This window comes from Chelonia mydas, chromosome 1 (genome assembly GCF_015237465.2).
Source record: "Chelonia mydas isolate rCheMyd1 chromosome 1, rCheMyd1.pri.v2, whole genome shotgun sequence".
In the NCBI taxonomy this organism is placed as follows: Eukaryota; Metazoa; Chordata; order Testudines; family Cheloniidae; genus Chelonia; species Chelonia mydas.
Window position 1 is genome coordinate 211,041,560 of NC_057849.1, and position 11,762 is coordinate 211,053,321.

General features: G+C 49.5%; 1 protein-coding gene across 2 annotated transcripts in view; it reads right to left on the reverse strand.

The window, feature by feature from the left end:
- LOC102935053 (antigen WC1.1) overlaps positions 1 to 9,083 on the reverse strand; it is a 256,921-nt gene extending 247,838 nt beyond the window's left edge. Inside the window, exons 1-2 of one of the 2 annotated variants that reach the window (XM_043551536.1) lie at positions 8,945 to 9,073; positions 4,922 to 5,236 (exon numbers count right to left, since the gene is read on the reverse strand). In XM_043551536.1, the coding sequence (XP_043407471.1) occupies positions 4,922 to 5,236; positions 8,945 to 9,005 (376 nt within the window). In that variant the 5' untranslated portion in view covers positions 9,006 to 9,073. Of the gene's footprint in view, positions 1 to 4,921; positions 5,237 to 8,944 lie in introns of both variants that reach the window. The other variant, XM_037912370.2, reaches the window with a different exon arrangement.
- Between the last annotated feature and the right edge of the window lie 2,679 nt (positions 9,084 to 11,762).

An 11,762-nucleotide genomic window follows, 5' to 3' on the forward strand; every position in this document is an offset into this window, starting at 1 on the left:
ATTTTGGGGGGAAAGACGTTTCCAAGCGAGCTCTTTCCAGGTTATATATCTGTTAGACGCTTGGTGGTGGCAGCAATAAAGTCCAAGGGAAAAAGGAAAATAGTTTGTACCTTGGGGAAATTTTAACCTAAGCTGGTAAAAATAAGCTTCAGAGGTTTTCATGCAGGTCCCCACATCTCTACCCTAGAGTTCAGAGTGGGGAAGGAACCTTGACAATATTCAACACAGTAATTATATTAAACAGGAAGTAAATATAACATAACATGGTAAAACACTGCTCTCAGGGTCACTGGTGCCCATGCTGATAGTACCCATTAGTTTCCCATGAATCTAAACTCCTCAGTCACTGCACAGGGGCTGATGATTGCTGCTGTCAGGCATCCTCTTCATGCAGGAGTCAGGCTGCTTCTGCTCCTGGGATTTCCCCTCATCACAAAGGGGTGCAGGGCTCAAGGTGCACATTGCAATAACACTACTAAAAATCCTAACTTGAGTCTCCTACCCTAGTCCTCAGACAAACTCACAGCAGGCAGGCAGCATGGACTCGCAGTCAGAGCAAAGTTTGTCATGTAGTGGTGGATTTTCCCTAGGTAGCTGAAGCACCGATTCAGCCTGGCTTGGTGGGGAATATTCCCAACAGAACTCTTTAACCGGGGAGTGACCTTGAAGAGGGAAAGGCCCAAGCTGAGGGATGTTGCTGCCCAGGGGCCAGTTCTCAGGGGGACCCTGCATGAAGACCTGGGACTCACCACACAGCCAGTCCTGACCTTTCCATAGCTGTCTCCAGACTGCTCCAAATTGGCTTCTCCTCTCTCCAGTGCTGGGCATCTCACTTCCTGTTGGTCAGACTTCCTCGTGTTCCCAGGATTTCTCTTGCCAGTCACGTGACTCCGCCCCCTTCCTTTCTCTCAGACACGGCCCCTCCTCTTAGCAGAGGGCTGGTGGCCACCCAGACACAACTGCTATCCTCCCCGACCTGACGTTTCCCCTGTCACTCTAAATAGTGTCTCTCCACTCTCCCTCTTGGTTGCCTCACACACTGAGTCTGCCCCCTGATTCCCAGGTACAGTTCCTCTCCCTGAGGTACTAGCATACAGAGTCCCATGAACCTTAGGAAACCCATCATTAAAAACACAGACTGCCTTCATCTCCCACCAGGTGCATTAATGAGGATTTTTGTTAGTGAATTTTAATTTAATTCCACAGTCACTGACATGCAAAGCTATCTGTCCACAGGCAGTAAGGAGAGTCTGGCCTTCATTGCAATAAATGAACAACAGCCTCCGATCTCTGAGAACACCAATCACAATAAATAGTGTGATAAATGTTCAACTCTAGCAGTGACTGCAGGGCTATGTGCACACAGAGGTCTCTGTCCTCCATAGTGCTTTGTGTAGGAAGCTGCACTGGTGTAACAGTGGTGTAAAGTGGGCCTTACACAACTGCACCCACTCGCCACCTCTAAGCTGATTGTTGCCTGTGAAACATAGGTGTAGTTGAAGCTAGACCAGCTGGCTCTGTGAGACAAGAGGCATGCTCCAAAAGGGAACTGTTAGCAAAATCCATACTGTGCTTATTTCCAGATGAGAGCCTGGATGTAAGTGGATGGTGTAAACTGGAGAAGCCATGAGGCTGCTCATAAGAGAAGTGCAAAGCTGGTGGGCAGGGATCCTATTCAATAACAATATCTAACAATGCCATGCTGTGTGTTGGCCTCTCTGCTCGCCTCCTGTACTCCTGGTGTGTACAGGGTTGCTGCCTGGTGTGTAGATGAAGGGAATTGTAATGCATTTCCCTTGGTGCAATACAGAAAATTGGCCAGATAGGTTTTGTGTTAGTGTGAAAGGTGTGAAAAGCCACAGAGGGGCTGTGCAGACAGAAGAAGTGGGAGAGAGGGAAAGTAGCAGAGCACCTGAGCTGATTACTGACTGGTAAAGTGGGGACTACCAACAACCAGCCAGTGCCCGTCAGGGGTGGGGAGGGTCACTGTGTAGGCTAGAACATGTGAGCATTGCTCTAGCACAGACTCAGGGCAACTTTACAGCAGTTGTGTCTAGGGAGCAGAGCTCTCAATCTACCAAGGGCCAAATGTGGTGCCAATGTGTGATACAGACCCAAAATGAAGGACACACACTGAGCATTCATGCAGGGAACTTAAATGCCAACAAATCTTTTCCTTTCGTGTAAATGTCTCTTTCTGTAACCTCAGGTAAATTATTGTCAATAATAATTCCTGAGGTAAATAATTGTCAATAATAACTGTGAGGGGACACTCAGTTCATGTGTCTCACTGGTCACTTCGGTACCAAGATGAGTTACAGGAGGTACACTGGAGCAGGATGGATAGAATGAGGGTTTCTCAGACAAGTCGGTTTCCATTTCACGTTTATTCAGCATTTACAAGGTAAATGCTGGTGCCTAATTCCCTGATAGCCGGTCAAGTTCCTTTGTACCCTCTGGATCCTCCCCAAATCCTCCAAGCAGCACCAATAGGCCCAGAAGTTCAGGGTTTACAAGCCCAGAGCTGCGGCTACAGAGACAAGAACAGGCCCAGCAGGGAATGGGTGTGTGGCTGCCAGGCTCCCACTTTTGGCTCCTCCCATTATGCAAAGGAGCTCCTCTCTGCACTTGTGCATTTCTGGTATAGAAACAGCGGAAATTAGGATGGTGCAGCTCAGGCAGTTACACCTCAGCTGAGACACTGCAGCTGCAGAGCTCACTGCACACGGGAAACCCAGAATGAAGCCCAGAGAAAGACCCTTCACCTCGGCCTCGGTAGATCCATGCACCAGTGCTGAACCTGACACAGGACTGAGATGGGAACCAATGCATCTCCATGTGCTGAGGGTTACTCCACTTTAGGTCCTGTTGAGGAGGCCCCCACTGTGCCCGGCGTATTTCTGAGGAAAGGTGGGTGGGGGAGGCTTATGGTGACTGTGGCCACTGTGTTCTGACACAGGGCCAAGAGGGCACAGGGGAGGGGTGACCTCCCCCACAGTTTCTGGGGAAACTGTCACTGAGGATGGTAAAAAGAAAAGGAGGACTTGTGGCACCTTAGAGACTAACAAATTTATTTGAGCATAAGCTTTCGTGAGCTACAGCTCACTTCATCGGATGCCTTCAGTGGAATTCAGGGTGGTAAGTGAGTGGCAGTGTGTGAGGGGAGACACAGAAAGCACTGACCCCAGTGATCAGACGTGACTTCACCAATGGTGGTGATCAGGGATTTGCAGAGAGATGCAAACTGAGCTAATCAGAACAAAGAGGTGTTGTCGCTGTTCAGCCAGCTGCAGCGACCAATGTCCTACACTGAGGGCAAGTCTACAGTACAAAATGTAGTTGACCAAAGTTATGTGAATATATAGCTGCCACAGTAACTAAATCGCTTTTGTGTGTCCATACTACGCTCCTTGTGTTGGTGGTGCGCATCCTCACCAGGAGTGCTTGCACCCATGGGCGGCGTTTGAGCCACCTGTTCAGGGAGCCTAGCCCCCGGCCCTGCCCCTTCTGCCTGAAGCCCCACCCCTCCTCCACCCCTTCTGTCCCCCCTCCTCTGTGGGAACCTTGAGCCCCTGACCGTGGTTGCTGGCCCCCCCGCTGCAGCCCCGGGCCTCCCTGACCAACCCTCCCAAGCACCCCCAGCCCCAGAGCACTGGGGGCCCCAACTGGATCGAGTCCTGAGCCCCAGGCTGGCACGTGCTAGCCCCAGGCTCCTCGGGGAAGAGGAGCAACCTCCCTGGGCTGAGGACATTGGGAAGCGGCAGGAAGCAGGAGGGGGTTCAGGGTGGAGCATGGGTGGGGCCATGCCTGGCTGTTTGGGGAGGTTCAACCTCCCCTGGCCTGCCATACCCCCTGCCCATGCTTGCATCAGTTTAACTATCAGTGTGGAGCATTGTGGGATGGATTCAGAAAGGCAGCAACAGTCAATGTAAGCAATGCAGTGTCCACACTGACAGTGTGTAGACCTAGCTGCGTAGACCTAGCTACATGGACCTAAGTGCTACACCTCTCATGGAGGTGGAGTTGTTATGTCGGGGTAGTGGGCAAGTTACATTGGCAGGAGCTACATTTTAGTGTAGACGCTTATGGAATTAGGTCAACGTAAGCTGTCTTACATCAACCTAATTCTGTAGTGTAGACCAGGGCTAAGTATGACGTGTGTCAGGGCTGTTTTTAACAGTCACTCTCTTTAGACCTGTGTGCAAACACAGCCATTTTAACAGCACAAGCTTTGATGAAGCCAGGTTATACATACACATTTATTTCCCAAGTGCAGAGGGATCCAGATGCCGTCTCCACGACATTATCCTGGGGGTAATTCTAGCTCATCCTGCATGGGAAGGCAGCCAGGTGGGCTGCGGAACAAAGAGCTACACGTCATGTGGGAGTTTCCTGCCTGACCCTGGGGGGATTCGGGGAAGGAGGGAGCTGAGTGGAGCAGTGGAGTCAGTTTTTGCCCCCTGCACCTACCCCCAGCTGGTTTGACCCCTCCCACTTGCCATGGTCAGGCTCAGGGCTCCTCTCCTGCTGCCTCAGGGAACTCTGGGGAAAACTCCACAGCACTCGCCCCACCAGCTCCCATCCCAGCTCCCGCAGCCACAGGCAGGGTCACAACTGCTGCTCCCCTGGGGAGACACTGGGCTTCTATACACAGGCACCTTCCGGCACAGACCTGCTAATGGGGCTTCGCCCCACCCCGCCCTTACTCCATGATAGCTGCCTGACCTGCCCAGAGGATGGCACAGCCTGCTCATCCCCCAGTCTACCAAGGGGAGCTCAGGGAGAGACTGGTCAGCTCCACACAGACCTCATTGCAGGGCACCCTCCAGCTCTGAGTCTCCAGGAATGTCACACACTTTGGGTTCAGTCCCTTCTCCCTCAAAGGGAGTTTCCTACAGGGGCAGGTTGGCAGAGTTCTTACCTGAGCAGATCACTCCGGAATCAAAAGAATGAGGGCACTGGAATGCACCCCATCCTATATGACTGCAGTTCCAGAGAGCTGACTCGTCACCATCACAATCAGCTCGAATCAGCCAAGTTCGTCCAGATCCTTCTCCAAAATGAGCATTACCAAGGGCACTGACAGCAGATCCACATCCCAACTGCTTACAAACCACCTCAGCATCTTCCATGTCCCAGTTATCGTCACACACCGTCCCCCACTGATCCTGGTGTTTAACCTCCACTCTCCCGGTACAGGGGCTGCTTCCATTCACCAGCCTCAGCTCATCAGCACCTTCAAAGAGACACAGAGCAGAGTTGCAGAGAGCACAGACCCCATCCCCTCTGGCTTGGAGATTATCACACAAGGGTCCTGGGCTTTACTCCCTCATCCCCCAGTCAGGCTTGTCACTGGGGAGGCAGCATGAGGTATCTCCTCCCCTCTGAGCTCTCTGGGCTGGTGAATGCTGAGCACCGTCACTGCTGTGTGATTCACCACCCTCCCTCACCACCGAATCTCCTCATTCCTTTGACCCTTCTCCCCCACCACTCACTTGAAAACATGTTCCCACACCCAACCTCTCCCTGGCACCAGCTCCTCCAACCATCTCCAACAACCTCTCCTGCCTGGAAAGGAGTGTGGTGTATTGAAAACTGTTAAAATGACAACCTGCTGCCACTTCAAGAGGAAGGGACTTCCTGGTCCTGTTTGCAGACTAGGGATGGAGCGCTTTGTAAGGAAGTGGCAATCTGGGCCTTCAGCAGACAGACTGCAGAGAGCCCACCTAAACCTAGGTGGGGTAAGTTGTGCCTCTCTGCCTTGTGGAGCACCCTGCTTTGTCTCTCTCTGTTTGGGGGTTCTTGTGTGTGAGGGTTCATAGAATCATAGAATCATAGAATATCAGGTTGGAAGGGACCTCAGGAGGTCATCTAGTCCAACCCCCGACACAGAGCAGGACCAATCCCCAACTAAATCATCCCAGCCAGGGCTTTCTCAAGCCTGACCTTAAAAACTTCGAAGGAAGGAGATTCCACCACCTCCCTAGGTAACCCATTCCAGTCTTTCACCACCCTCCTAGTGAAAAACTTTTTCCTAATATCCAACCTAAACCTCCCCCACTGCAACTTGAGACCATTACTCCTTGTTCTGTCATCTGCTACCACTGAGAACAGTCTAGATCCATCCTCTCTGGAACCACCTCTCAGGTAGTTGAAAGCAGCTATCAAATCCCCCCTCATTCTTCACTTCCGCAGACTAAACAAGCCCAGTTCCCTCAGCCTCTCCTCATAAGTCATGTGTTCTAGTCCCCTAATCATTTTTTTGCCGCCCGCTGGACTCTTTCCAATTTTTCCACATCCTTGTTGTAGTGTGGGGCCCAAAACTGGCCTCCAGATGAGGCCTCACCAATGTCAAATAGAGGGGAACAATCACGTCCCTCAGTCTGCTGGCAATGCCCCTACTTATACATCCCAAAATGCCATTGGCCTTCTTGGCAACAATGGCACACTGTTGACTCATATCCAGCTTCTCGTCCTTTTGTAACCCACCTGCCACTCAATGCTACTTGCCTTCCTCCTCTGTCTGAGTCACTGTTCCTCCCAGACCCTCCCATTCTATCTGCTTCAAATTTTTAAATGTTTTCTCAGAAGGAATTAGAGAAAATGTTTTTCCTCATCTGCATTTACCTGCTGGTTACAAAGTATAAGTGCAGATTCATCTGTGATGACTATTTTATACCCAGTTTTTATAAAGCACATTCCCTCTCCAGTAACAGGGGCTGTAACTCCATCCTGGGGGGTAGGGGACATCAGAACCCCCAGAGCAGAGAGCTCCTGCTAGCTGCAATTACAGCTGTATATTGATGGGGAGCTGTGGGGAGGGGGGCACTGTTCCATACAATCTCATGGTGAAAACAAACCCTTCCCAAGAGCAAAGTGACTATTATGGGAAGTCCAGGAGCTCTGGACCCACCTCCACAACCCTCTTGTTCAGTGGTTCTCAAATTTGTGTACTGGTGACCCCTTGTTGAAGGGATTCATTCTGCAACACTGAGTCAGATTAAGAAACTTGGTGTCTCTTCTGACCCTCCCCCGCTCTGTAGAAACCCATGTGTTCGGCTTGGAACAAAAGAGTTGACTTTGATCATTGTAATTTATTTAAAGGTTTTTTTCTGTTTGGTGAATTTTATCTCCACGTTGTCTCTCCATCCTCAATCACACAGGTAGGTATTGTTCCCATTTTACAGAAAGGGAACCTGAGGCAGTGAGAAATTAAATGAGATGCCCCAAGGTCACACACTCAATCTGTGGCAGAGACAAGAACAGACCCTAATCACCGGATTCCCAGTGCAGGGTTTTCACCATAGAACCATCCATAAGTTACACAGGGGGCACAGGCTGTGCACTCATGTATTCCATGGTGTCCTCACCACAGACGTGACTGGGGGTTTATTGTTATGATTAACTCCAAGTGCCGTTCCCAGAAGGGCATATCCACTGCAGCATGTTTGCTCTCTGGTTTCAGCAGCCACCATCATGTTACACCTGCCTCTTGCTCTTTGTGGCCCAAACCAGCAAAGGCTGTTAGTCATGGGGCAACAATTTCACAAAACCATTTCTCGTCTGCTGCAATTTTTTTTGTTTTCCGAAAGTTTTGACAATCACAGATGAAACCATTAACCTGCTGAAGTGTCAGTTTCACCACTGTGAGACATTTGGGTGGAACCAGAATCCAGCCCGTTTGTAGGTGTCCATTTGTAGATTTGTAAAGTGCCCCGTTATTGAGGAAGGGTGGCAGGGAGTTCAGCAGCCATTCTAAGCTGCATTTAAATCCAGCTGATAAACATTCTCATGGACTGTTGGGTAATGAGCTTTTAACTAGACACAGGTGTGAGGGGGACATTCCTGTTCCACATGGAGTCAAATTTAAAGACAAGAAAAGGAAGGTTGAAACCAGCCTCTATTATTACTCTGACCAGACTGTTGACCAATGGAGTCCACGGCTGCCTTCTCTCCCTGCAGGGTACGAGTTCCACCCATTGTAGGTAATGGGAATCACTCCACCCTGCAGGGAGAATAGAGCCCCATGGTTTCACATGGCGCGTGCCATGGAGATTTGATTACCCAGGAATGCCAGTGGAATTCTCTTCGTTTTCACTCTGGTAAAGGTCAGTTTTATCATGAGATCAAACTCCAGCTACTTCTGTGTAACTTTCTTGGGAAGTTCAGCTACAAACCCCCACTTCAGAAAATGTCCTTTGCTCTGAATCCTCAGCACCTACCCTCCGAGGCACAGAGACGTTGCAGAGCTATCTGTGATCTGTACAAACCAGCTGTGGTACCGCAGTTTGTCTCTAGCTAAATATTTGAGGTTTCTAAAATCTGACTTTCATCTTTAGCTTCACCTGTTCACACTGCAGCTACAGAACAGCAGCGTCTCAGACTGCAGCAACTCACAGAAACAGGCTGTTACTGAACAGTTCAGTGTCCTGAGAAGTGCATCATTCAAACCCTGCTGAAGTTGGCCCAGCACGTTTGACGCACACAGGACAGCAGTGTTATTCTAAATGGCATGGAGTGTATATCAGGAATTATTCACAGGTTCCATACACAGGCACATAGCTGGACGGGCGATGAGGCTGGAAGTCATAATATAGAAGCCCACTCTGCTTTTCTTCTGATTAGTTATCAGGAATTTCTAAGCACTGAAGCCATTAGTTCACTAAAAGCAACTCTGGGCTCACAGTGCCACAAGACTGGGGTATTTTATAAAGCACACAGACTGTGACAGAGTCAAATCTATGATTATTGCAAATATATAAACCTCCTCTCTCAGAATAACCAATGGGAGATAATCAGAAACACAAATTTACTTTAACCCCAACTGCCTGCTTTCCATTCGCTTCACAGACTTCTGGAACAAAACACTATTTCTAGTGGATTAAAACTTTCTTCCTACTTCTCGTCTGCCCAGCTCATCCAGTGAAATAAAGCAGGCACTTACCCGTGGTGTCCTGAAGAAAGAGGAGAAGCCAAAGCAGCTGAGTGGAGAGATGTCCCTTCATTGCCAGACGGACCTGCCGTCCCCTCCTGACACTGCACAGCCAGCACGGAAACACTCTGCCAGGGCTCCTCTGTGTCTGCCAAGTGACAACAAAGCAGTGGCAGGGAAATATGTAGATTCAGATGCTGGCATCAGCTGCCAGAAGGAACCAATAGAAACAATATTCACCTTTTTAGACATTATCAGAGATTTTATCTAAATTTTTATGCAGCTAAAACATCCAATACAATTCTAAAACTCCAGCTGTTACCATATATGAGTGACGAGTCCGCTTCTGATGTCATCTTTGCTTCAGTCTCGGATCATCATGTAACCGCCCTCCTTGGTGCAGGGCAGAACTGTGTGAAAAATGATTCTGTCTGATTAGTTAAATAACTCTAGAGCCTAGAATGCTGCTCATTTGACAAACTAATTATGAAAACAAATGTGGAAAAAAAGAAACCTCTAAAATTGAATCCCACAGAGCTGTCTGTGTCCAATTGTAGCTAGGCCACTAAAACCACAGAGTTGGGATGTTACCACTGGGGTCAGCTGATTCTAAAGGAGAAGGGACCAACCTCTGCTCCCTTTGTGGAATCCAGACTGCTCAGGGCTTCCTGAATGGCAGTGGTATATTAGTGGTAGGAGTGTGTCATGGAGCTTCCTTCTTCAGAGGCGACCATCAGTGGCAGCAGAGTCTCAGAGGGCTTCCTGTTCACCATGTCAGAGCTTGTTCTTAACACTGACTGACTAGGTTCTGAGTGACCATCTCGCATACCGTAGTGTAGGTAGCAAACCGCTCCAGGACTCTCTTCCCATTCCAGTGCTAGGACTGCCCTGTGTGGTAACTCCAGGCAGCACAGGCTGTGTTAGTCAGTCTGGGAGCAAGAGAGAATCACAGAGTCCTGGCCATTTCCATCCGTCTGAATAGAGAATTTCCTTAATAGTCCGTGCAGCTAAAACCCGTCTCTTCTCTACAGTGAAGAGCAGCACATTGGCCGTAGGACACAAGCTTTCCAGGAGACAGCAGCAAGTTAACCAGGAAAACATCATAGCCGACATCGAGCAGAAAAGCAGCTGGGGGAGGGGGCAATCAAAGGTAAAATCCAGCCTGAAGGAGCCGTGTGTAGGTGTGTGTTAGAACAGGCCTAACAGAGCCATTTAGAATGGAATTTGAAATCAGCCCATCGCAGCAATTGTGGTACCAGACAGAAAGGTGGCCTTGTAGGAAACAGCTCAAATGCAAACATCTCTGGCACTTTGCCACCCCTACCTCATGAAGGCCAAACTGCCACAGTGTGAGCTCCTTGGCAATGAACAACAAGGTGTTTCCCCAGCCAGAAGCCATCTTGGTGAGTGGCGAGATCTCTGACTCAGCACAGGAAGTTCTCTCTCATCTGTCCAGAGAGAGGCAAAGACCAGGAACCATGGTAGCTACACCAGCTCTGCCTTAAATACAGTCCTTGTCAGTGGCTCACCGTGCAAGGGCCAGTACAGCACAGTGCAGCCACTGACCCTGAATAAACAGAACAAAGATCAGAGAATTGAAGAACTGACTGATAATGGAAGAAGGTGCTGGCAACGTTACCGGGAGAGGGGGTGAGCTCTCCTTGCAACAGCTCTGATTGGTTTTTCTGCCCCAGGAGGTGGATAAGTGGGGCAGACTGCCAATCAAAGGCTCAAATTCACTAGGTGTTTGGAGCTTTTCATGTTATCTGGAGACTGGGCCCCACCTCGTCAAAATCCCATCACCAGGGGCAGTTTGCCAGGGCTGGCAGCGCTGTGACAGCTGCTCCAATGCCATCCCCTTCAGAACAGGTGTCAAAGAATCATAGAATATCAGGGTTGGTAGGGACCTCAGGAGGTCATCTAGTCCAACCCCCTGCTCAAAGCAGGACCAATCCCCAACTAAATCATCCCAGCCAGGGCTTTGTCAAGCCTGACCTTAAAAACTTCGAAAGAAGGAGATCCCATCACCTCCCTAGGTAACGCATTCCAGTCTTTCACCATCCTCTTAGTGAAAAACTTTTTCCTAATATCCAACCTAAACCTCCCCCACTGCAACTTGAGACCATTACTCCTTGTTCTATCATCTGCTACCACTGAGAACAGTCTAGATCCATCCTCTTTGGAACCCCCTTTCAGGTAGTTGAAAGCAGCTATCAAATCCCCCTCATTCTTCTCTTCCGCAGACTAAACAAGCCCAGTTCCCTCAGCCTCTCCTCATAAGTCATGTGTTCCAGTCCCCTAATCATTTTTGTTGCCCTCCGCTGGATATTTTCCAATTTTTCCACATTCTTCTTGTAGTGTGGGGCCCAAAACTGGACACAGTACTCCAGATGAGGCCTCACCAATGTCGAATAGAGGGGAACGATCACGACTCTTGATCTGCTGGCAATGCCCCTATTTATACATCCTAAAATGCCATTGGCCTTCTTGGCAACAAGGGCACACTGTTGACTCATATCCAGCTTCTCATCCGCTGTAACCCCTAGGTCCTTTTCTGCAGAACTGCTGCCTAGCCATTCGGTCCCTCGTCTGTAGCAGTGCATTGGATTCTTCCGTCCTAAGTGCAGGACTCTGCCCTTGTCCTTGTTGAACCTCATCAGATTTCTTTTGGCCCAATCCTCTAATTTGTCTAGGGCCCTCTGTATCCTATCCCTACCCCTCCAGCATATCTACCTCTCCTCCCAGTTTAGTGTCATCTGCAAACTTGCTGAGGGTGCAATCCGCACCATCCTCCAGATCATTTATGAAGATATTGAACAAAACCGGCCCC